Raw genomic sequence first — 27,088 nt, 5'->3', positions numbered from 1 at the left:
ACACACGCATCATTATAGAAATGATGCAACTACCAATCACACTGCCACAACGTCCCTTAAGCCCTCCTCCTTTTTTGACCTTCGGTGCTGTGCTGCATTGTTGTTTCATTGCACATTTCAAATTGTGTTTTTGCTTTTGCTTTGTGAAACCTGCAGATTCAGTTTCTTTGTCATTAGTGAGAGGTGAAGGTAGGTTTTTCATCATGGACCACCATGGATCTTTAAGACAATTAAACAGGTTTTTATGGTCAGCCAGGATTAAAAAGACAATCAGCAAACATCCGTGATTGTTGTCAAAGGACTGCAGTGTTATAAATTCCCCCTACAGAGAAAATGAACAGGCATCATTTTAAAGGTCTTATGGCCTTATGATTACATTATAAGACAGAGTTTGTGTTTGCAGGGTAAACATTCATGTCTGCACGCTTTAACAATTTAATAAACACCTAAATTAAGTCCATGATTTCAGTATTGATTTTACTGACTCCTGAGGTCACTTTGCATTGAATGAAGAATATAAGTCTTTGTTTAAGTGTGTGTTTGCATGCAGGTGTGCGTGTGTAGTAAAACCGGCTGAGCGAGTGGCATAGATCGTCCTGTAATTCCCCCTCAGCCTGCAGGTCCCCGCTATAATGAGGCCCCCTGGGCTGATCTGTGGTCAGTATCGATGAGCTGTTCTGCCTGCAATTACCTTGCTCTGGTGTCTCTCTAACTGGTTCCAGGTCAGCATTGACTAGGTCATGAGAACGATGCAGATTTCTCTCCACCAATTACCACATCTCAGTGTCATAAAATAACAGGTCGGTGCATGAGGCAGGATTAATGTGTTGTATCCTAATTACGCCTTTGTGATGCTGAACTGAGCGTTGAAGTCGAGCAGCTGTGAGGGGCTTCCATCCAATTACCATTCATCAGTGTCTGCAGGAGAGTCTCCAGGGATCAGCGGCATGTCTGCACACTGCACTGACCAGGGATCCGATCTGTTTCCCAAACATCTGATCTGTTTTACTGTTAAATTCACCATTCTGAATGGAGCAGCTCTGTTTACCACAAATTTACAGGCCTGGGAAACAGCGCTGTCAGATTTGACAGCATCTACATGCTCGACTACACTGAGCTTTCAGAAATTCACTGCAGGTCATGACGTCTTAAAAAAACAGTTGTAATTTAAGTCTTATTGCATTCTTTTGGGAGAATGGAAATTTTCTTTTTAAACTTATAAAGTTTTGATATAACTTATAAAGATTCTTCCATTAGTTCTTAAGAGTCTTTTTTCTTTTTTAGACTTACCTCTTTATGACCATTCTCTAATGGATTAACTTAGGGAACAAAATTTCTCAAAGTATGACACTGCATTTTTACTCCACTCTTCTTTGCAAAACTGCTCAAGCTCTGTCAGGTTGCACAGGGATCAGGCATGAACAGTTGTTTTCAAGTCTAGCCACAAATTCTCTATTGGATTGAGGTCTTGGCTTGTATGCTTGGGGTCATTGTCCTGCTGAAAAACAAATTTCCCAGGCCATAGTTCTCTTGCAGACTGAATAAGATTGTTCTCCAGGATTTTCCTATGTTTTGCCACATTCATTTTACCCTCTACTTTTACGGGCCATTCAGGGCCAGCTACCGAGAAGCATCCCCACAGCATGATGCTGCCACCACCATGCTACACAGTGGGGATGGAGTGTTTGTGGTGATGTGCAGTGTTTGGTAGTTTTGTCTAATGGCCAAAAAGCACCATTTTGGTCTCATCAGACCAAAGAACTTTCTTCCACTTGACCATGGAATCTCCCACGTGCCTTTTGGTGAACTCTAGTCCAGATTTAGTCTGAGTTTCCTTCAACAGTGGCTTTCTCTCTGCCACTCTCCCATGAAGCTTTGACTGGTGAGGAACCCAGGCAACAGTTGTATTCAGAGTCCCTCCCATCTCAGCTGCTAAAGCTAGTAACTCCTCTAGTGAGTCATAGGTGTCTTTGTAGTCTCTCTCACTAGTCTCCTTCTTGCACGGTTACAGTTTGTGAGGACGACCTGATCTAGGCAGATTTACACTTGTGCCAGATACCTTCCATTTCTTGATGATGAATTCAACTGAACTCCGGGCGATGGTCAGTGCCTTGGAATTTTTTTGTATCCATCCCCTGGCTTGTTCTTTTCAATAGCTTTTTCTCTGAGTTGCTTGGAGTGTTCTTTTGTCTTCATGGTGTAATGGTAGCCAGGAATGCTGATTAACCAGAGACTGCATCTTCCAGGTGTCTTTATACTACAATCGTCTGGGACACATTCACTGCATTCAAATGATCCTCATTTCTATAACTGAGAGACTACTAGCACCATTTGGCTGGACCTCTGTTGAATAAGGTCAGCTTCTTTAAAAGGGGTTAATATTTATGCAGTCGCTTATTTTACATTTCATATTTTTATTTAATTATCATTACTTTGTAGGGAGCTGTTTTCACTTTGACTTTAAAGAGGGTTTTTTGTGTGTGTGTATTTTTTGTGTCAAAAAGTCTAACTATGACTATGATTTGTTGATAAAAATCAACAAAAGGGTTAAACATCCAAGAGGGTGAACATTTTTTATGGGTAACACAGTACAGCCTTGTCAAGTTGTTAAAGTTTCGATATTTGGCACCAGTAATACTTTTATTATACAGGATGGTTAAATGAAATATAGCTGTGGCTTCACCTTTATCATGTATTTATCTTTACATCTTTTAATACCCCTGTCTTGTTCTGTCTTCAAACCAGGGTGGCTCCATGAGCTGGGGAAGCGTCTGGAGTCCCCGTACTACGCCATAGGAGGTGTGAATGGGACCAGCAGTGGGCCCTCTATCCGTAGTGTCTACATCGCCTCCCTCTACTTCACCCTCAGCAGCCTGACCAGCGTGGGCTTCGGGAATGTGTCAGCAAACACAGACACTGAGAAGATCTTCTCTATCTGTGTCATGCTTATCGGAGGTACATAAAACACACACAACAGTGATTACCAGGGTGTTAGGTTTTCTCAGAACTTTTTTTAAAGATTTCATTGATGCAGGTTTAGTACTTTTTAATTTCTTGCTTAGAAAACAACATGTAAAATGGTACAGTAAGTGTATAATCATATTTCCTAGTACTTTTGACTTGGCAGCAGGGGAAAAAAAATGTACATATATGGATGATGCTTGACAAACTACTGCTGTCATGTGACCTGATAACATGCAAATGCCAGATTAGGAGAGAACAAAATGAGAGTGTTCTTTGAGATGGCTCTTTGATGTGAACCACAGGAGCTGACTCCTGTTTAAGAGCTATTTTCCTGTCATCCTTTTCTGTTGTTATTTACACATATTAAAAGTCAAACTGTTACTAAATGAAGAGCCAGTTGGGAGGCAAAACTCTGGCTCTTATTACTGACAATCAGAATCAAGTGTTATTGCCCAGTCATTTTCTCATACAAAGAATTTGACTTGGTGTTTGGTGCTAAACAGTTAACATAGAAGAAGAAGAAAAAATTAATAAGAGGCTAGAAACTTAGATTATTATTGAAAAGTATAGGAGCAAAATAATAAGGTAAAAATCACAGAAAGTGTTTACAAAGGTGCAAAAAAGGAGAAACTGTGCAGATTATCAGGTAAGCTATATTGACAATAACTTTATAGTGAAATTTTCTTAAGGAGATAACACACACAGCTGTAAACGGTAAAGATGAGTCTGGTGTGTGAATGTAATTATAGTCTGTTTATGTGCATTGTTTTTGTCTGCTGGTTCTGGGGTACAGTAAGAGTCTGTGGGGGTTTGGGGAGTGCCTGAGTACTGTTCATGAGTCTGACAGCAGAGGGAAAGAAACTGTTCTTGTGGCTAATAATATGAGGCTGGAAACTAAAATAGATTATTATAGAGAAAGATAGTAGCAAAATAAAAATCTAAAATACAACATAAACATCACAAAGGTGCAAAGAGAGACTGTACAGCTGTGCAGGTATGCCTGTAAATAGTGCCGTTTTCTAAATAAGTATAACACACACAGTGTGCAGTTGTAAACAGAAGAGATAAGTCTGATGTGCATTAATGCAACACATAAAGTCTCTATAGATATGTAACGTTTTTGTCTACTGGTTCTGGAGTTCAGTGAGAGTGCATAGGGAGAGGGCTGGAGTACTGTTCAGTAGACTAATAAGTGGCAAGAAAGTTACTGTTCTTGGGCAGGCACTTTTGGTCCTGATGGACCTCAGCCTCCTGCCAGAGGGGAGGTCCTCAAAAACTCCATGTATGGGGTGAGCAGGGTCAGCGGTAATTTTAGCTGCACGCCTCAGTGTCCTGGAGGGGTACAGGTCGTGGAGAGATGGTAGATTGCAGCAAATCACAATCTCTGCAGAGCGGATGATAGTGCTGCAGCCTGTTCCTGTCTCTCGTTGTGGCTGCAGTGTACCAGATGGTAGTTGATGATGTGAGGATGGACTCGATGATGGTGGTGTAGAAGTGCACCATCATTGTCTTTGGCAGGTTGAATTCCTTCAGCTGCAATAGGAAGTATATCCTCTGTAGGGCTTTCTTGATGAGGGAGCTGATGTTGAGTCTCAAGTAGAGGTCCTGGGTGATGAGGGTCCCGAGGAGGTGGAAGGGATCCACAGTGGAAATGGTGGAGTCACACAGGGTTAGGGGGGCAGGGGGTGGGCGGCAGCGTCCTGTCTCAACAGTCTCGGCTGTCTTAAACGCATTGAGCTCCAGGTTGTTCTGACCACACCAGGTCGTCAAATGGTCCACTTCTCACCTATTAGCGGACTCGTCAATACCAGAGATGAGTCCGATGACACAGAGCCAAATGATCTTTAAAAACAGACTGATTTCCCAATGCAACCAGCAAGAATGGATGGATACCTGTCATTAAAACCCAACCAAGATCAGCTTTTACCATGATAATCCATGACAAACTATACTGAACCAAATCGGACCGCTAGGTTGAAACGGACCATGCACGAGTGTTGTCTGACCTTGTCATCCAGGCTTTTGTATTTAATGTCCAACATTTTCAGAGATATTTATACCCTTTTTTTGCCATCTGTTATTGTAACTGTAATAACAATGTACTCTGGGACTATGATATCAAAATAAATCAAGGATTATTTGAGTAAAACTGGCAAATAAGGAACACACTTGCATCAGTCACATAACAACCCTGTGGCAAATATTACTAAACAGACCTTTACATGATGACCTGATCCGGTTTAAACTGGATCGCTGCACTGGGTTTGGTGGTTTTTGGGGGGATAAAGGGAGGTCACCGTGGCGGGGTTTTCCCTGTGGACTCTCCTCATGCTGGTTCGGCTAAATGTTAAATGTCTCTCTCTGCCTGGGGGCGAAAGCAGCCACTGATCAACAACACGCAAACACAGACACACACAACCATACAGTCCCATGTGGGTAAACAAAATGAAAACAAAGCACATGTTCATTATAGCAGAGCAAAGGTCAAATGAGGGGGGTTTATGAAAGGAACTGGATTATTGCATCATCAACATAATTTCTTTCTTCTTTGCACTTTAAAATCATAAATAACCGAATATTTTAATCTGTATGGTTTGTTCTGATCGTCGATTTTAAAACCTGTTGTTAAAGCATCATTTTGCTGATTTATCTTGAATGCCTAGCTCACATCAGAAAAGTGGCACCACTGCCACACTCGACATGTGGTCTCCGTGTGTGTGCTGCTTTCATGTCCAGAGGTGAGCGACTCGCCTGCAGGGCGACTACAAACTGAATGAGATTAGTAGAATTCATTTTCTTCAGGCAGGTGTCCGTCATACAAATCAAATCTGCTCATCTCTGCCCTGACACTGATCTCTTCCTGTCTGGGAGTTGAAGAGAAACAAGTCATGAATGCAAATGAAAAGATCTTCTTACCTTTCTGTCTTTTTACACAAAAACCCTGTCATCATATTTACTTGATAGATACTGTATACTTTATTGATTCTTGTTGTTTAAGTCTATTTAGTTTTCATTCCTCATCTAGTTGCTTTATAATTTGTAAGGATTCAGTGTTTGAATTTTGTTAATCAATTTCTTTTAATCATGATTAATCATGCGATTTATTTTTCCTTTAAACATGTCAGGGCCACGTCACGGTCACCCTGCAGCCAGAGTGACATGATATACAGTAAGTCCACCACTGCTCCCTAAAGTCTCATTTCACTTTGAAAACTCACAGACAGCTCAGTGGACAAGTCAAAAGTCATCTGAACCTTGTGTTATGGAACATTTACTCTTTACTGTTCCCTTAAATCCTTTTCAGTCAATGGCAAGTTCCTTTTTCTGTGGTTAGATTCACGTCATAACCTTCAATTTTCCTTTAAAAGCAGGTCTGTATCAAAACAGAAAGTCAGTTACTTTTAGTTTAAAACCCTCTGAGAAAGACTGTCGACTACGACAAGGAGAGACACAGGTAATTAAAAGTTAACACAGTAGAACAATCCAATACTAGATTTGGTACATTATATGATATACAAAAAATAATATACAATATAGTACAATACCATCAATATGATATGTTGAAATATCAAAAGATTCACTGTGATACAGCTGTTATATCATAAGATACAATACAGTATGATACAATTCAATTAGATACCATACGCTTCAATTCAATAAAATATGTTATAAGATACCATATGATATGACATAATATGATTTAATATGATATGATAACAAAATGATATAGAGGATATAGCATACCATATAATATCATGAGATAAGTGCTTATTTTGGCAGCTATTTTTAATATCAGCCTTAGTTTTAGTCTTTTGATTACATGTCTTTTAGTTTTTGTCACATTTTGCTCATTTCTACCCTTTTTAGTTTTAGTCTAGTTTAAGTTGAATGAAAGTCCTCACATTTTAGTCTTTACTTTTAGTCCAAGCATTTATTCTCTTACTGAAATCCGGTACCAGACCATTGTAGTGTGTTCTATGCACTCTGCCAAAACCGGGGTCCCTGCTTTCTACAGCTGAGAGGAAGAATAGCCACAGCTAACATTGTTTTTTGACTGATTTATCCTTAGTGGAGAAATATCACAGATTTTGAATGTCAGACAAAAAACTACATTACATTTTAGTCTAGTTTTAGTCATCTTTTTGTCAGTTTTAGTCATCACAGATCTGTCTTTGTTAGTCTTAGTCTAGTTTTCGTCATGGAAAAAAAGGCTGTCAACGAACATTTTTAGTCATAGTTTTAGTCGACGAAATTTAAACTGCATACGATACGTTATCATATGATATTTAAGATATGACACACGATACGATTCAGTTTGTTATATGATGTGATATTGCACAACTGATATGGCACAAGAGGATTCAATACAATACAGTATGTTTTGATATGATACGTATGATATGCATAACAATAATACATCATACCATGCCATATGATATCATACAACATGTTATAATACAATATGTAAGATATGATAGGATTTTACTCATTTTGACATATTATATGATATGATATGGTACAATAGGATTCAATATGATAGGGTACAAAAAGATACAATACAATACAATACGATTCCACAGGATACACTATGTTTTGATACAGTTCAGTATGATACATTATGATACAGTTTGATATGATTCAATTCGATATGATATGATATGATATGATATGATGTTACTTTACAGTTGTTTTCTTTACCATACATTGCAAATTTTACTATACTATACAGTATGGTACAGTATGACATTGTACAGTACAATGAAATACGATACGATACGATATGTCATGATATATGGTATGATATGATACAATATGATAAAATATAGCATGTAACATTACGCTACAATATGAAATGATACAGACAATACAGTATGGAGCAGTATGGTACACTTAGTCCACTTAGATACACTTTTTGTCCACTTGAGGAAATTTGTTTTGAACCTAAAGTGCTGCACATTTACAGCCGTCACCACAGTAATAAATTAGAACAACAGAAGTAACAGTAGTCAACATGTAAACACAAAATTCACATGTACACACAGTAGCACCCAACAATGGTGAGGCAAGTATCAACCAGAAACAGCACACATGATGTACAAGATTTACTTATAGATAGTAATTCATTTCTATAGACCTTCTTCTTTTACAGAAGTTATTTTAAAGTGCTTTTTTTTTTTGAGTTTTTTTGCAACATAACTTTGGTCAGTTTGGATGTTATACTATTATTATTAGGATGGACCTTACATCCTTGTGATGCAACCAAACTTGAGTAACAAACTAACTCCACGCCTTACTTTCTCCTGTATTTCAGGCATCTAGGTCCATATCAGCATGCACCACTAACTTAACCATAACTTCATACAGAGCTGGAGCAACAGGCCACAGGTCTACAGAGTTCTTTTGAAGTATTTTAAAGCTTTAAGGGGTGAGGTATACTGTACGAGCTGGAGTCTGTGGGACATGAGAGAGGTCTGTTTGGGTGAGAAGACATAAAAATATGAAACACATGACTACTCCCTGATGTTTTTTCCCTTCATGGCTGACCTGGTTTGAGCAGGCAGGTAATATGAGTGTTAAATCCCAGTCATCCCATTAATGTTGCACTGGAGTCTTTTCTTTTTAAAGCTGTCGGGTCTGTATACAAAAAAAGAAAAATATTTATTTCCCTGCTGGCACCAAGCTTCTGCCATGAAAACAATAAAAGGGCAAAAGCTTTTCTTAGACCACCCTTTTGGTTTTCTTTTGTCTTCTTCTTACACACTTTACAACAAACTCAGAGGAAGTAAATGTTTTAAAACTAAATGAAGAGTTGAAACAAAATCCACTGCATCAATCATTTTAATCTTATCAGGCATTAAAGCAGGATAGTGTATCTTCAGCACTTTTAGAGCTGAGACTGGTCTCATTGGGGAATTTAATTTCTTATAAAGTCTTTGGGTAATTCCCTAGGTATGGATTTCAGCTTCTAATAGCTCCATGAATTACACATAAATTTGTCTGCTTCTTAAGGTCCTATTCTCACAGCATATGACGCTAATGAGGCTAAGTGCAAAAAACATCCAAAAGGTAGTTCAGCTCATGCAATTAGCTCTTGTTTAGTGTCTGATTGTGTGTTTTGATCCATCAGCCTCTCCTCTCTTCACTGTTCATCCTGTTGAAGCTCAGGTCTGTCCCCATGAAGGCCTGGATGAGGAGCTGGGTAGAGGAGGTTGACTGTTTGGACAGTCCTTTCCACCCTCTTTCATTCACCCTCTATTTTTGTTCTTCTCTCCTTCTTTAAAACTGCAGCCCTGATGCACGCTCTGGTCTTCGGAAACGTAACAGCCATAATCCAGAGGATGTACTCCCGCTGGTCTCAGTACCACACCAGAACCAAAGACCTCAAGGACTTCATTCGAGTCCACCACCTGCCGCAGAGCCTCAAGCAGCGGATGTTGGAATATTTTCAGACAACATGGTCGGTCAACAACGGCATCGACTGTAACGAGGTACCATGGGAATGTCTGCTCTCTGACTTTCTCACCCAGCACCACACAATAATTCATATGAAAGATCCCGTTCTTTTAACCGCTCATTTTTCACCCTATTCACGCTGTGATGAATGATCAAGGTTACATAATCCTCCATAATGCAAGAGCATGATTGACAAGGAGAGATGGAGACAAGCAGGCATAACTTCTCTTCTCACAGGGAACCCCTTGGATTATGGGGTTTAAAGTCTTAAAGATCTTTTCATTATATTTTCTGGTTTGTAGTCTCCTGCTGATAGCATGCACAAAGAGTACGTAGAAAAGTCATATTTGCAAAGGTTTCCTGAACCTTCATTCTCTCACTCTGGTTCAGTACACACAACCACAATCATGGGGAAGACTGCTGACTTGACAAATGTCTAAAGGACAATCACAGACACCCTCCACTAGGAAGGTAAGCCATAGAAGGTCACTGCTAAAAGGTCAGGCTGTTCTCAGAGTCTGTATCAAAGCATATTCATGTAAAGTTGACTGGAAGTTGACCTCCATGCAACATCTCATAGATGCAGTAATTTGTGCAAAATAATATAATTTTGAGTTACAGAAGTATCACTTTTTTGCTGGTACTTTCCATAGCTTTTCATGATATCCAAATTTATTGAGATGCACCAGCATATATCATAATTTGGATGTCATGTGACTCAGTGTTAGAGTCAGTTGTCCCTGAACCAGATGGTTTGGGGGTTTATCCCACATTTCTTAGTGTCCTTGGGCAGGATACTGAGCCCCAAATTGCCCTTGCTGCAAAGCCAGCCAGAGTGTGAAGCCTATGATTGGAATATAGGCAGTTTGGCACTTTACACAGATATCTCTGCTCCATCAGTCTGTGGACATGTTGAGAATGGATGATCATAGCGAGTATCAGAGGGTTCTGAGTGATCAGAGCAATGGTAGAATTATAGAATACAGGATCTTTTCTTGTAAAGACTATTATCAACAGTTGTTGAAGGATCTAAATACTTGATCATTTCTAGGAAGAAACTTAGTGTGATATCAGCAGACACTTAGAAAACATTACAAAGTGTGTAGTACTGTTGGAATTCCCAGCACATGTCCTGTTGAGATTTTTTTGTAGGGTTGTAAGAAAAGAAAAGTCTGCTTGACTGCCAGGATTTGACGTGTACAAACAATGCAGACCAACACAAAATGACACGGCTGGATTCAGTGCCAGGTTTGCTAATGTGGCGCGAGGACGCCTCAGAGAAAACAAACAGAAAAGGAGGCTGAGCAGCACCTTTTGTTGACAAGCCTCAGGAAACAGAAGAAACCAGTCAGCAGTGTAATAGCAGCTCATCCCTCCAGGCTGTGAATGCCTGCGAGACAGCTGTCAGGGCCCAGAGCAACGCTGAGACGGAGTGATGAAGATGACGATGAAGATGATGAATCCCAGACAGATGAATTATAGATGGGCCTGTTGATTAAAGTCAGCCCGGCCCTGAAGACTCATTGATCGACAGAGAGTGACACTGAGCTCCTGATATCTGTACCGTCAGGGAGACAGAAGATAGATGATACGTGGTATTTGTTCTTTTTTGTGCTTTTTTTTCAAATTGTGCGAGAGGGCTTTACTGTGTGGAGATACTGCTCACGTCACAATGATTTAAATAAAGTAATGTGTTAAAAGTAGGAGGAATTCTGAGCTCCTGTAGTGAGTTTGTTACTGGTGATGAAACAGGCCTAAAATAATACTGACAAGAAACCTGCATGGGACTCTTTTCTTAATCTCACTCCTGCCTGATCCTGCTGGATTTTTGTCCATCACTGCAGTGCGTGCCATGCACTCCCACTCGCACCTGCAACAGGTGTGTTAAATCGCACACAGATTCTGACAATCCATAGAGTATTCTTTACTCTATATACACCGTACTGTTACCGTCCTCTTCATTAGATGCTTAATGCAATAAGGCCAGTAGGCATAGGAAGGGGTCTTTTTTTGCATTATTCTGCATATCTGGCAGTAAGTATTTGAGGTGATTGACCTATAAGGAGCATTAAAGCTGTGCCTTGTGACTTTTTTACAAAGTTTTAGAGCATGCACTTTATTGTGAAGCTTTAGCTAAGCATCACACCTTTTGGCTGCACAGAGACAGATGCATATCCAAACATGGTTACACAGCACTGCCAACTACAATCTGCAAATAACAACAAATAAATGGTGATTTCTAGCACCAGCATGTGAGACATCTCCTGTGCTGTTTGATATGTGCATGGAGAAATGCTTTAAAGAGAGCTTACTTAAGTCAGGGATCGTGGGGCAGGTGTATCATCACATTCAAATACGTTTCCCTGTGGGCGTGTTTCTACAAAGTCAAGGTTTTTTCCAGCTCTGTCGCTTTCTCTAAGTTATATGAGAAAAAAAAACTGATGAGCCCAGTAAACAGTAGTTTCTGTCTTTTTCGTGTGTTTAAGACTGAAGGCCGTCTCCTCTTCAGCATGGTCGCAGAGTGAGCGTGTGTGTTATGCAGGGGAAGTGACGCAACAGGGGACGGTGAGGTGGGCAAACTGAAACAAAAGCAGCAACACTTATGGATTTTGTAGAAAATCTGTACATAGTTATGATTTTTTCATGGCACCAGCTCTGAACTAGTTCACCCAAGAAGTCTACTGACAGGTATCAAGGGCCAAGGATGTGGTGTGCAAATCGAGACAGACATGCCATCAATTATAGTAGTATGATTTTATTTTTTAGTTGCTGTTGTTTGGTTAAGTAATTATCTCTGTGCTTAGAACTAACTCTGTTTAAAAAAACATTATATTTGACACTTGCAGGATGATAAATTCATGCAGAAGTAGGTGAATTAGAATCATAACCTACAGTATTGCTATGTAAAGGGTTGCATTATTTTCCGTCGTTCCCTCAGTCACTTCATCCTGTTGCCTTGTCTGGCTCTAATGAACTCGTATTTCTGCTGAACAGTGAATAAAAAAGTTCAGTTTACCAGCAGAGACAACATAAGAGTCATGAAACCACTGTGCCTTCACGCTCCATGAGGTACAGAGAGTTAAAAAACTCACATTTCCACTGGCAGTCTGCCTCAGCATCCAGGAAGACTGCTTACTGAAACACATTCACTGTGGTCTGTACAGCGCTTTTTTTAAAAACAAAGGACATTCATGTTTGTTATTGTTCAAGCTTTTATTAAGCCAGTATAACATGTTGGTTTGCCATCGTGCTCCGACTTTATCACTCCTTGCAGGTTTATTTTACATTCAGATTATGAGGGGTGATGAGATAACATCACAGGATCCTGTCAGAGCCTACAGGTGGACCCTGGGGTGGAGGTGGGTTGAGAGTGAGAGTGCAGTACTGATTCAGGGCAGAGGAAGAGACCAGAAACCTTGCAGCTTAAATAGACTGATGAATTAGAAGGATGTGTGTAATGTGATTTGATTATGATGCATCTCAGGTGTAAAATCAGTGTGACTCTTAGGGCAATACAACAATTTATTTTATCATCCAACAGCTCTAATATAAATCCAACCTAAATACCTGAGAAAATACTTTTTCTTTAAAAAAACAGTAAAGTTAAACTCCCTCTGGGTTTTCTTGTTCGCAGCTTTTTGTTAACACTGATGGGACGTGCTTTCATTTGCTCATACATGTGTTTTCCCTCTAAACCCCTCCATATCCTACTGCTACCCCTAACTCCACTCAGGAACACTGCTCAAACAGGCACACTGCTAGAGTTTTGTCACAAGAGTATAATTCAAAGAGAACCAACAGACTTTTAAACCTGCAGCATCAGCTTTGTTAGGTCAAAAACAGAAGCACCAAATCAACTCTGGGCTGCATATCTGAATGGAGATCAATCCTACTGAGGGGGGTCAAGGAAAGGGGATATGATGAATTGAGGAAAAGTTTGTTTCTGGTGTTAAAGTGAGACATCAACTGGACTGAAAGCTGCCGTTGCAACTTTCAACACAAACGATTGTCGCCCTTAGAGTTACGATCAAATCTGGCCTTTGACTGAAAAAAATCTCATTTTAGATGTGCTTTATTTCATCTTCACATAAAAAACAAAAATCTTGTTACTTCTGTTTATCTTCTGAGAAGAAATACTACTTTTATTTATATCTGGGAGGTCTGTAAAAGTTTGTGGAGGTTCTCTGTATCTAAATCAAGCATTTGAAGCTAGAAGATTTTATGTTTCGTGTAGATTTCAATCCCTCTGAGGCAGTTTAAGGCCATGTAAACAAACTTAACTGCATTTGTCACTGATGTTTCCTGTAGTACACTCAGGAATCAAATCAAAAGCAACCAAGGCTGCAAATGCAATCACTGAGCTACACATGGTTGTGTTTCAACAGCTGCCATGCCTCTCCTCACTCCTTCTCCTTCTCCCTCTCCCTCTCTCTGTCTCCCTACCTTTTATCATCTCACAGCTGTTGAAGGATTTCCCGGATGAGCTGCGATCCGACATCACCATGCACCTTAACAAGGAGATCCTGGAGCTGTCGCTGTTCGCCTCTGCCAGCCGCGGCTGCCTGCGCTCGCTGTCCCTGCACATCAAGACCACCTTCTGCGCTCCTGGGGAGTACCTCCTCCGCCAGGGTGACGCGCTGCAGGCCATCTTCTTTGTCTGCTCGGGGTCCATGGAGGTGCTGAAAGACGGCATGGTGCTGGCCATCCTGGGTAAGATAGAGGGAGGGGTGGTGTTTTGAGGATGTAGAATCCCTCTGTGTCATCATTATAGTTTTACAAAAAACTCCCGGCAGCGGGATTCACAATAAAGTTCTGCATGGCTCATTGTGATAAAGCTTAGGCTGTAAATGAGCCCATTGTTTTGGCAAAAGGAGCATTACAGTGTCCTAAAGACTGCAGCTCAATCTCAGGGTCTAGTGTTAATGAACTCCCATGAAACCAACTTGAATATTCTGCCAAATATCCTACAGTAAAAGTTGCTTTTTCAGCAATATTTTGGGAATACCAACAGCCATAGGACTTGTCTGTAGCTGTGCATTGATGCAAGGAAGGGGGTAACAGCAGACTCTTAATTTCATGGAAGCACTCTAATAATATGATTGTATTATAGGCCTCTTAATCATTCAGAAACACCAAATCTAATGCACAGTGCACAACCTGGGATGTTTTACCTTTTTATTGATTTCACAAATCAGTCATGGTCAATATAATTTGGCTTTTTTTGACAAAAAATAATAGGTGTCTGGAAAGTCCAGTCACTGGTTAATTAATATTCCTGGCTACCATTACACCATGAAGACAAAAGAACACTCCAGACAACTCAGAGAAAGGGTTATTGAAAAGTAAAGCTAAAGGGATGGATACAAGAAAGATGAGAGGGACTCTGTATGCACCAACTGTGGTCTGAGTTCTTCACCAGTCAAAGCTTACTAGGAGAGTGGCAAAGAGAGGCCAGAGTTGCCAACAGGCATGTGGGAGAGACTCCACGGTCAAGTGGAAGAAAGTTCTTTAGAACCAAAAAGGTGCTTTTTGGCCATCAAACAAGACGCTATGGCAGACACCAAACTTGGCACATCACCACAAACACACTATCTCCACTGTGAAGCATGGTGGTGGCAGCATCATGCTGTGGGGATGCTTCTCAGCAGCCAGCCCTGGAAGACTTGTAGAGGGTAAAATGAATGCAGCAAAATATAGGAAAATCCTGGGGGATAATCTTATTCAGTCTGAAGGCTGCCTACAGGTTTAAAGCCAACAGGGTAAATGTTCTTGAGTTGCCGAGTCGAAACCCAGACGTCAATCCCAGAAGGGAATTTGTGGCTGGATTTGAAAATGTCTGTTCACACCTGATCCCCATTGAACCTGACAGAGCTTGAGCAATTTTTTAAAGAAGAATGAGTAAAAGACGTGCAAGTCTGATTGAGACCTATCCAAAAAAGCCAAATTATGCTGACTATGATTGATTAATCAAATCAATTTAAGCATAAATCATCAAGGGGTTAAAGGCACCGAGTGTTAAACCCTGAAAGCCCAGCGGTGTCCATTGTTAATAGGCTCACATTTATTTTATAATATGTAATTTGGTCCTGTCCACTTTAATCTGCACAGTCCAGTCCATTTTACCAGTCCAGTTCACTGGAGACAGGCAATTTTAGTTCCAGTCTAGACCAGTTTAGTGCCCTGTGCACAGCTGAAATCCCTCTTTATCTGAGTATATCTACTGTGTATGGCACCTTAAGGATTATAGCAGTGCTGACTGAATGATTTCCTCTAGAAATGATCACTGTTCTATAAGCTGGTAGACTTAAAGCCAGTGCACGAAACAAACAGGTGAATATAAAATTCAATAGGTGAACTTTAGGGTTGGAAAAAGAAAGCACTGTTATTATTGAGGCAAAAAAAGAAATCAGCCTCTTGTTTATTAAGGAAAGTAAAGAGGTTTTTTATGCTCAATTTGATTAGAGATAATCTTTCATGTAATGACAGTAATCATTTTTACAGGAGATGTTCTGTTCAGGAAAAAAATGGACATAAGAGATGCTTTTTAAAAAAGAGACTGCTTGTAAACAGGAGGGATCATCTAAGGATGAATGAAGATGAAGAAACTCCTCCTGCAGACACTTTAACCACAACAGAGGACTGATGATTGTGTCTCCATAGAAACTCATCTTAAAGGACCTGATGTTTACTTATGAATATCTTTAAAAGAGCCTGCAATTATAACAGTGCAGATTTAGCTCAGTAAACAAAAAACTTTGGTACAAAGCAGAGGTTTTGGCTCCTGCCTGGCAGTCCTCAAAAATTTCTGCCACTAAAGATGGAGGGACCATGTTTCTGTCAGAAACTGAACCAACATAAGCACCAGGGGCTTTACGGATACCACACTTTGCCCAGTTGCCCCATACTGTGAAGTAGCATGATTAACCCGTCTCCCCAGTTCTCACTGGCCTGAGCTCACATTGCTTGGGTCTAAGCCTTAGCTACCTCCTTTACATGGTAGCATGAAACAGACGTAGCTTTATCTACAAGAAACATGGTCTCAGAATCAGCAAAATGGAGAGCAACCCAGAGAACAAGACTATAGCTTTACAGACTCTGTGGCTTATTGTTACTTGTTTTCACCCTCTAACACTTCTGGATTTCCCATCATATAAGATAGCACATCAATTTGCATCAATCATGTCATGTTGGGCACCACTGTAGCTCAGTTGGTAGAGCAGGAGTCCATTTACAGAGGCTGTAGTCCACAATGTACTGGCCATGGGACTGATTCAGTCTGTATGAATCCAAAAATAAGCAGAATATAAAGCAACACAGAAATGAATAGCCTGAATATCTCCTGATTTGAAATAAGAAAAATAAATATGAAGTAAAATGCAAATAAAAATGTGTATTTTAGAGCCATGTATCATATTTATTATTGAAGAAGTGTGCTGTGAAACAGTTGTTAGTAGATGGCCTGTGCACTGGTTGCTCGCTCAAAATCCTGACTCATGTAAGGCTGGCCACACACTACAGGATTTTAAACCCAATTTGTGTCCAGATTTGCCTCCCTGCTGATCATGGGGGCGTACCATGAGTGGAAGCTCGTAGCAAACAACTGTTTACCTGAGTAATCCTCGCGTGTGTTGCGTCAACACAATTGTTTTACTGCTCCAAATAGCGTCCTAGATATCCAACATGTTTGATATTTAGAATTCTGGGTCGTAATGCCTATAGCGGTGTACCCACAACAACTAATGAGAACGAACAGACAAGGTGTCACCAGCCAGGTTGTACGTACTTTCACCGTTCACAAACACAAACAAAAATGGACCCTCATTCCAGCCAGAATTTCATCCTGATTCTTTTCCTTGTTTTAATGATTTCTGATGCAGCTGTAACACACACCAGGACAGCCTATGGTGGAGGGACAGCAAGCTGACTGTAGACATAGACATCCATGTTTGTTATTCTTCTGAAGTCATGTGATCATGCAAGGATGCTGGCATGTCGACAGGTTTGTCGTCTGAGTCGACTCACAGTCTGGCTGACTCGTCTAGAGTGTGCGATCAGAGGATTACGAGATGAAAAATCGTTTGAAATTGTCATTATGTCTGTGGTCTCCCACGATTTTAAAATCATTTAAGATTTTAAAATTGTTTGGTGTGTGGCCGGCCTAGGTCAGTGAAGGACAAGCTAATGTAAACACAAGATGGGATTGTGCAACGGAGCTGGAGCAGAGCGCCTAAATACCCACTTGTAATCACTGTTCTCATCTTCTACAGGTCTGAGTATAGCCTTTAAATGTATTAGCATCTTTGACCCTTCTGCTTTTACATCAGGAGGATTTTTTTTAAAACACCATGGGGATAACGAGAGGGAGAAAAGTCTGGTGGGTCTCTCTGCTATGCAGCCCTACTTGCAAACTTTTCTTCTTTATGTGTTTTCTTTTTGCCGGCTGCTTCCTCTTCTTTGTTGGTTGTTTAGTAGCGGTTAGCAAACACTTTAAAACAGTTCTGCCCCCTGGATTGGCAGTACACACTGTCATATTTACTTGTTTTCTTTTTTCTTTCCATTTTTAATGTTTGGACGTAATTGGCATGTAACCACATGCACCCAACTGTGACTCCTGAATTGTGACGGTTTGGTATGAATACAAAAACCATTACTTATTCGTGTTTGTGCATTAAAAACCATACGGTGTTAAGGCCACCCTTTCCACCTCTTTCGTGACAGAGCTGGCAAAGTGTACCATGCTTGAGCACAGTGAGGAGCACTCACACTAATCAAACAAACTGGATGTGTTTGGGCGTGGTATGGACTACCTGTTTGTGTGCATCCTTGGTGCATTCCCACCACTGGGACCAGAGTCTCAGAAAAATCTCAGGGACATCCAATCAGACTTTGTCTCTGTTAAAGGGGTTGTATTTTCCTGAAGTTTAGTGTATTTAGGCTGAGTCTTGTGGTGCACACTAATTTCGATGTATTGTTTGGGTGCAGGGAAATTTTTATAACTTGGGCAGAGGCTCTTATGCCTTAAAATCCAAGGTGCCTTTGAATGAAATCAGCAGAGGTGCAGGGACTTTCTGAAAGAACTTTCACCGAAAACCTGAATTTTATTTTCCTGTGTTTTGGCCATTTTCCCCAACACAGAGGCAAGGGACTTCAGGAGCAGTTAAGTGCCTTTCAGACAAAAAGGTCCCCTTATTTTACCCCACAATAGCTATGTGTGTAGTACTCTCTGAAAGTGCCGGGCTTGAGGCTGGCTATGCCAAACATTTGTGATGGTTGAGTACATGCAGCATTTATGAGACTCTCTTACACCTTATCCAACTCTTTAGCATAATCTTCCAAGTTTTTATGATAGAAGGGGAAAGATTCATTAATGGGCTGGGAGAACCTTTAGATCCCCTTAAAAGAAGCCCGTGGGACTAAAAGCAGTGTGTACTTGTGGTGAAAATGCAGCTTATTTTAATGCAGCTCCTCTCACAGATAGTGCAACCTTCCCCAACACACCTGCACAAATTTGCACCTGCTTTCAGGAGAATTTCCCACTCAAAACTTATGCTTTAAAAAATGTGTGAAAGCGTGGGGGTGTTTTTGAACAGGACCGAGGATATTATGTCCTTTTTTTTGCAGAGAATCTCTAAAACAAGATGAACAACAAGCATCAATGCTGCTGTATTACAACCACGCACATCTGCTGTGTAACTCAACCTCCTATAATGAGTGACCTCAGTGGGTTTTCTACTCGACCTCCAGGACTCAGAGTTATAGACCAATAAGGGAGGAGTGTGCGTGTGCAGGGAGAGTGTGTGAGAAAGGTGAGTCAGTACGAGGGAGTGAGTTACAGATGTGAATCTGAAACTCATCCATCACTTTGTCTCAGTGGCTGCAGTACTTAGAATCATTATCTCCACCTCACTTTAGAGAGCTTGTACCTGTTGTGTCAGTCTCACCATCTGAATTCAAGCTCTCCTGAAGTTTGTTTTGGCCTGTGTGTGTTTTGAGTAGGCGGCATTGTTTACTGGTGTGCTGAGCGGCGTGCGTATGTGCGTGTGGGCGAGCGTGTGCATGTGTGCGTGTAGGCCTGACAGGCGGAGAGCATTTTCTCTGTGCCTGCTGACTGTGCAGAAGGTCAGGCTGACATTGAGCGTCTGACTGAAGGAGAAAAAGACTCTCTCTTCTTCCTCATCACGCCACAAGAAAGTAGCCACCGCTCGGTATGTCGTCATCCAGTCAGTGGGTGAGAGAGAGAGAGAGGCGTGTTGAAGGATGTGAGACACTGACAGTGAGAGAAGGTGGAGAAACAGGAGGAAGAACGTTTGTGTAGTGGAATAAACAAATAAAACAAATGTCAGTGAGATGGATGGAAGAAGAGAGGAGAGAAGAGAAGGAAAGAGAAGGGCCCTGGGATATGGCCTGAAACTGATAATGCAATAGTTTTAGGCTATATCAGGATACACAATATACACTATATGGACACAAGTATTGGCCACACCTTATTCAATCTAAGTATTTCAATCAGACCTGTTGCCACAGGTGTATAAAATCAAGCACCTAGCCATGGAGTCTCTGTTTGCAAACATTTGTGATCCTAAATGGGTCATTCTGAAGAGCTCAGTGACTTCAAGCATGATACTGTGGTTGATGCCACCTTTGCAATAAGGCAGGATCTTCCACAGTCAACTGTAAGTGTTATTATCATTAGAAAGTGGAACAGTTTAGGACCACAGCAACTCAGCCACAAAGCAGAAGACAACGTGAAATCACAGAGCAGGGTCAATGACTTCTAGTGCATAGATGCCCCAACGCTCTGCCGACTCCATAGCTGAAGATTTCTGGTCTTCCACTGGCATTAAAGATCACATATTTTACTCTTTAAAGACAACTTTATATTGGTCTTACAGGTCCCCAAAACATGCCTGTGAAGTCTGTTGCTGAAAAAACACTCCAGTGTTGGGTTTTTGCATGTCCTCTGTTTCAGCCCTGCTCAGAATGAGCTGTTTCTGTGTCTGTGGCTTTAAGTGCTACTGAGCTGAGAACAGCTTGTTTCTGCATACATTTTCTGAAAGGTGAAGAAAGAGAGAGGGGAGGGAATGGATTTTTCTGAATCTTTGGGGATCATAGACCGGCCGGGGGCACATATTTTTGTTAGAAAAGAATGAGGTGTATTTGTATTATATGTGACCTTTAATGTAAGCATAGAAACTTTATGCAGGAGTTTCATAAAATGGGTTTTCAATGGCTGAGCAGCTGCATGCTAGCCTCACATCACCAGGTCAAATGCCAAGAGTTGGATGGAGTGGTATAAAGCACACAAACACTGGGCTTTGGAGCAGTGGAAAACATGCTCTGTGGAGTGACCAATCAGGCTGCTCTTTTTGACAGTCAGATTACCGCAAGAATGTTACCTGACTTACAGCATCCCTGGTAATTTCGTCACCTAAAACTATGATTAAAAATGTTCAACAGCCTTTTTTTCATGAGAAAGACTAGACTAAAACTAGCCAAAAATAGATATTTGATGACTAAAACTGACTGTAATGTAATTTAGTTTTGTCAGACATTCAAAATTCATGATATTTCTCGACTGTAGATAAATCTGTCAAAAATACAATGCATCTGTAGCTATTCTGCTTCTCAGCTGTAGACTTTTTAAAACTAGACTGAAACGGTTTTGAGTTTTCAGCGACTAAAACTAGACTAACAGTATAAAGGGTAGGGAGGACTAAAATGTAACTAAAACTAAAAGGCATTTGATCCTGAGTCTGAGACTGAGACTAAAAGTAAAAATAGCTGTCAAAACTAACACTGCACTGCACTGTGCCAACTGTGAAGTTTGGTGGAGGAGGGATAATGGTATGGGGCTGTTTTTCAGGGTTTGGTTTAGGCCCCCTTATCTCCAGAGAAGGCTAATCTTAATTCACTGTGGAAGAAGACTGGCTCGCACAGAGCCCTGACCTGTTTCCCATCGAGCATCTTTGGGATGAACTTGAACAGAGATTGCGAGCCAGGCCTTCTGATCCAACCTCGGTACCTGACATCATAGATGCTCTATGGGCACAAATTCCCACAAAAACACAGGCTCAAATAGAGACAAAGTTAGAAGAGCTTAGTGTAGAAGAAATTATCTTAGCTCGATAAACAGGCCAACATACAGTGGCTTGCAAAAGTATTCATACCCCATGAAATTTTCCACATTTCTTCATGTCACAACCACAAACGTAAATATATTTTATTTTGATTTCATGTGATAGATGGTGGTGCATAGTTGTGAAGTGAAAAGAAAATTATACATAGCTTTCAAAATTTTTTACAAATAAAAATCTGAAAAGTGTGGTGTGCTGAGCACACCACACTTTGATGTTTTCAACATTGAGAATCACCAGACAAGTTGTACTTTACTTCTTTAAGCTATAATGTGACAGGATAAGGACCTTTAAGCTATCTATATGGTCAAACACTCTATTTTTTTTCCAAATGCTTACAGAGGGGGTGGGCAGTTTAGATATAATTTATAATATGGCAGGTCCATGATGATTGATCAAACGAGGATGTTGCAGGATCTGATTAGCTTAGTACTGAAGAGAGTGAACGCCCATAACCAGCTGATCACCAGTGAGAGCAAGAATGGAAGAAGGGGGCGGTATGAAGGGGTGGTGACTAATGAATGAATAATAAACAGTCTTCCCCATGTTATACATGTCAAGTGGCAAAGCCATGATACATCGAGTACACTTGAGATATTGCCCACCTCTACTAGAAAGTAGAAGTGGACAACAAAGAGGTAGAGAACAGGCAGACATAAAAGCAGTGAGGAAGGAATGGGGGGTGGAGGAGAATTGAAAAACTAAGGAGAAAAAAGCTGTGCTGAGAGGAAGGAAAGAACAGGAGGTACCAAGATTAAAAAAGAAACAAATACAACGGGAGGAAGGGGAAAGGCGGGAGCAAAGAAAGGAGGGGATAATGAAATTAAACAAGAGCAAAAGGAGGGCAAGGACAAAGAAGGGTGGAAGTTAGGACAGGTAGAGAGAAGAGGACAGGAAGAGTAAAGAAAGAAGAAATAAAGAAAGTAAACAGGAGGTAAATTATCTTATAAATCAATCATGGTCGGTATAATTTGGCTTTTGACAGGAAACTTCATTAATTTAGAAGTGAAAACAGAGTTCTACAAAGTAATATCACTTATATAAAAATGTCATGTAAAATGCATAAATATTCACCCCCCCTTTAAAGTGACCGACCTACCTTAACAGAGGCCCAGCCAATTAGTGCTAGTAGTCTCACAGTTAGTGAAACGGGGATCACTTGAGTGCAGTGAATGTGTCCCGAGTGATTGTAGTATAAAGACACCTGTGTCTGGAAGGTCCAGTTACTGGTTACCAGTATTCCTGGCTACCATTACATCATAAAGACAAAAGAACACTCCAAGCAACTCAGAGAAAGGAGTTAATACAAAACAAGAGTCAAAAGGAGGGCAAGGACACAAGAATAACAGGTGTAGAGAAGAGTACAAGTCAGAAAGAAGATGGATACAATTAAACATTTCCAAGGTACTGAAGATCACAGTTGACAGTTAAATCCATCATCAAAAACAGAGTTCTCACAAACAGAGCAACCATGCAAGATGGAGACTTGTGAGAGAGGCCGCCAAGACACAGCCGCTGTCATGGTTCTTCACCAGTCAAAGCTGTATGGGAGTGTGGCAAAGAGAAAGCCACTGTTGAGGAAATCTCATGAGATCTTCAGAATGTAGAAGACACCATGGTGAAGTGGATAGTTCTTTTGTCCTATGTACACTGTGTGCATAAGAGCTCTCATGGCCTAGACCAAGGAAATAGAATGTATTTTTGTATTATTGTTCATAACCTGGTGTGTACTGTGTGCATACTGCTATCCTCTTTGCTGCACAAACACTGCAAATTTCCTCATTGTGGGATAAATAAAGAATTATCTTAACTTCTCTTTGGTCTGATGAGACCAAGATGGCACTTTAGGCCATCAGACAAGATGCTATGTTTGGCAGACACCAAACACTGCACATCATCACTGTGAAGCACGGTGGGGGAAGCATCATGTTGTGGGGATGGTTCTAAGCAGCCGGCCCTGGAAGGCTTGTAGAAGGTCGAAAATGCTGCAAAATGCATGGATAATCACAGGTGTGCAAGAGAATTATGGCTTAGGCTGGGCAAACACTACAGGATTTAAAGCCCCATTTGAGGCCAAATTTACCTCCCCTAACAACAAGGTAGAGGGTAAATGAGTGCAGCAAATATAGGAAAATCCTGGAGGACAGTCTTACTCTGACTGCAAGAAAACTAGAGCTTGGGAGAAGATTTATTTTCCAACGTATACAGTGACAGCTACAAAGAAATGGTTTAAGGACAACAAGGTGAATGATCTGGAGTCAAAGCCCAGACCTCAATCCAATTGAGAACTTGTGGCTGGACTTGAAAAGGGCTGTTGGCACCAGATCCCCATGCAATCTGACAGAGCTTGAGCAGTTTAGTAAAAAAGAATGGAGTAAAATTGCAGTGTCCAGATCAGAGCTGTGATTGCAGCCAAATGTGAATCTACTAAATACTGACATGACATATTTTTATTTAATTCACCTTACTTTGTAGAAATCTGTTTTCCCTTTGACTTTAAACAGGTTTTTTTTTTTTTTTTTGGAAAATTTCTTCTTGTCAGAAAAGCAAAGTTCTATTGACCATAATTGATTTGATTTGAGTCCTTTTTGAGTTGGATGCGGTGTAGGTAAAAATGGTTTATTTGGGCTTGTTGCTGAGGTTCTTCTGTTTAATTTGATGTGTAGCATGACTGTTGTGCAAAAACAGAGTGCACACAGCAAATTTGTTTGGATCAAAGATAACAGGACCAAATTTGGTCCTGCTAGGGCTTAAAAGGTTTAAAAGGGTAAAACAAATAAGGGGAAAAGAAGGGAGGAAGGATATGAGGAAGGGGTCATGGGGAAATAGATCATAAATGAAGTTAATGGGAAAAATGACAAAAGGAGGAAAATTACAGAAGGAAAATAAAGGGAGGCAGAAAAGATTATTTTAAAAAGGAGGAGAGGAAGGGAGTGAGAATAGAGGTGGAGGTCAAAAGGTAAGTGAAGGAAGTAGATCGTTGAGGGAAAAAGAAGGAACCAAGCAAGGCATACAAGGAGGAAAGAAGGGAGGAACAGAGGAAAGTAAATTAAAATCAAAGGATGTAACAAAGAAGCAAGGAAAAACTGAAAGGAGTGAAAAAGAAAGAGAAGATCAACAAATCTGAGAAAAAAAGAAGTTAAGAGGAAACAGAAGAAGACAGAGGGTTCTGGTATAGAAGGAGAGATGTGAGGCAGTGAAGGAGGTGTAAAGGAGAAGGAGGGGGAGAGGGGAAGGGGGGGAGTAAGACTAGTCACGACTGGCGCTCCATCAGCCCTGCTGTAATTGAGCAGCGCTCACAGTTCACAATGACCATAATGAATATTTTATCACTGCTTAAGGGGCATTAACACTAACAGGGTACTTAGCTTTGCCCTGCAAGTATGAGCAGGAAACAGCTGTCAGCTACGCTTCAAGCTGTCACTTTTAGAGAAAAAGGGGTAAGACAAAACGTTTTTAAGATAACAGATTGTTAGCTGCAGTTTTCTATCTATGGCCTGTATTGTTCTCTGATTATGTTGTGTTAAAGTGGATCTAAGTTAGAGATAAGCTGCCTAATGTTACCTCTTAGCATCATTTTTTGCTCAATTGAGTTCTCGGCAGGCATCCTATGAATTCCCACGACCAGTTGTGCCTTTAATTTTTATGCTTCTGACAGAGTGGCAGCAGCTAATGAGCAGCAGATGTAAATGTTAATGCAGGAACAACAAAAGTTTGCTCATCAGCTTTGATATTTTCCAGCAGCCTTGGTTTTTTTTTCTCAGTTAAAGGAGCCACAAGGTGTAGATTAGAGATTACAGGAGCCATCCGCCTCAAAAACCTTTGAAGGGATTACATGGTTGGATTACAGTTTATAAAACAAATAAACAGATCTAACCTATCAGATAGACTGTTTCATATCTCGATTGCATGGCTTAATTTTCACATTCATCTGCTTCCATAGAAAGAAGGGAAGGGAAGGGCAGGACTTTTCTTGGAAGGTGATTGGATGAAAGCTCTGTCCATCACATTCATTACAGGCCAATCAGAGCAACAAGACAAAACGAGGTTGTGTGCATGTGCTTCTCCTGAGCTGTCAGGCTACTGCTGCCATAGTTTTTATATAGTGAAGCTTCTCAGGGAATAACTTTTATGCCAAGGCCAGTCGGGAGATGTGCAAAAACATCTTCTCTGCTAAGGCAAGCTGTCGGTGTGGCTCTTTGCTTTGTTTTAATAACGAACTGTCATCCAGTTCCAATTTAACTGCTGCTTTCCTACAGCTACATACAAGCTAATAGCTACTGTAGCAGCAGCTATTGGATGTTGTCCACTTCTGATAAAACTGTCACTGTACACTGTACTAGTCAAAGTTTTGGAGTTTACAGAGTTTGAAAGACGCACGCCCGGTTGAGGAGACGAGTCGGAGCGTAACAGAGAAAGACAGCGAACTGTGGCGAGCATACTCACAATGCTGGGAGGAATAGAGGAATATTCACCCTCTGCCATGACTTCCAGTTGTCCAGTGAGACCATGAGTGAGACTGTCAGTGCATCTGTTGGCACCAGCAGGCAATGCTCCCACCATGAGAGTCCACCCATAGCGAAGCCAATGTTTTGCCTGACCATGTGTCCACCCCACTGGGGAAGGAGTAGTCGGCGAATGCCATGGTGGGGGGCACATGGGGACAGATCCAGGAATTTATTAAAGGATTCTTCACTATTGGGAGGTAGGGCTTATGGTGGAGGTCTGCGCTCTCTGAGTGCTTTTCTAGTTTTAATAAAGAAATGTGGTGGAGGTCTGATTAAGCTGCCACTTTACTACAGCTCCATCCAAGCTAATCACTGTACAAGATCTCCTTCGTCCGTAGCAATCACAAAACTTATGCCGAACCAGCTCGTCAGAAGAGCGAAGATATCTTTTCTGTCATGAAAAGCTTTCAGTGCTGTTCTTTGCCTTTATTATATTAAGAAATGGGGTCCAGTTATGATAAAACTGCTGCTATACTAAAGCTACATCTGAGCTAACAGCTACACTAACCGGAAGCCATTGCTTTCAGCTCACAGTACAACTAAAACTCACCTGTGGCTACCGCCATGTTCTCCTCAAATGGTCCCAACAGTGTTCGGATCGGCACAAACGTTGTGGACTGGATCCTTGCAAAGTCGATGGACTTGCCTGATGAAAGACATGGAGTCAGGCAAGTCCATCGACTTTGCAAGGTTATGTAGGGAGAAGACTGAAAACATAATTTCCATCATGATGAGCTTTTAATCTGTATTTCATACAGAAACGTGGTCCAGTTCTGATAAATCTACCACTATACTATAGCTAAATCCGAGCTATTCAATGCACTGGTGGCAGACATTGCAAACGGCTTTCAATGCAACTAAACCCCGCCCATAGCGCCTTAACAATACTGATTGGTCCGAACAGTTTGCACAAACGGTGTGGATTGGAGCTTGCATGATGACAGAGTTAGAGTCTGACCAATCCATCTGCTTTGCAAGGTTAAAATAGACCCAAATTAAGCACAAAGACCAGGTTTAAACAATCGTTTT

General features: G+C 40.9%; 1 protein-coding gene across 1 annotated transcript in view; it reads left to right on the top strand.

Annotated features, from left to right (window-relative positions):
- kcnh8 (potassium voltage-gated channel, subfamily H (eag-related), member 8) overlaps positions 1–27,088 on the top strand; it is a 123,882-nt gene that overhangs the window by 70,031 nt on the left and 26,763 nt on the right. Inside the window, exons 8-10 of the mRNA XM_041809449.1 lie at positions 2,746–2,955; positions 9,253–9,452; positions 13,878–14,127. Coding sequence (XP_041665383.1) covers positions 2,746–2,955; positions 9,253–9,452; positions 13,878–14,127 — 660 coding nt within the window. The remainder of the gene's footprint in view (positions 1–2,745; positions 2,956–9,252; positions 9,453–13,877; positions 14,128–27,088) is intronic.

The sequence above is a fragment of the Cheilinus undulatus genome, linkage group 16 (genome assembly GCF_018320785.1).
Source record: "Cheilinus undulatus linkage group 16, ASM1832078v1, whole genome shotgun sequence".
Lineage (NCBI taxonomy): Eukaryota > Metazoa > Chordata > Actinopteri > Labriformes > Labridae > Cheilinus > Cheilinus undulatus.
Note: the sequence above shows the minus strand (reverse complement) of the source record. Positions and strands in the feature narration are given on the sequence as shown.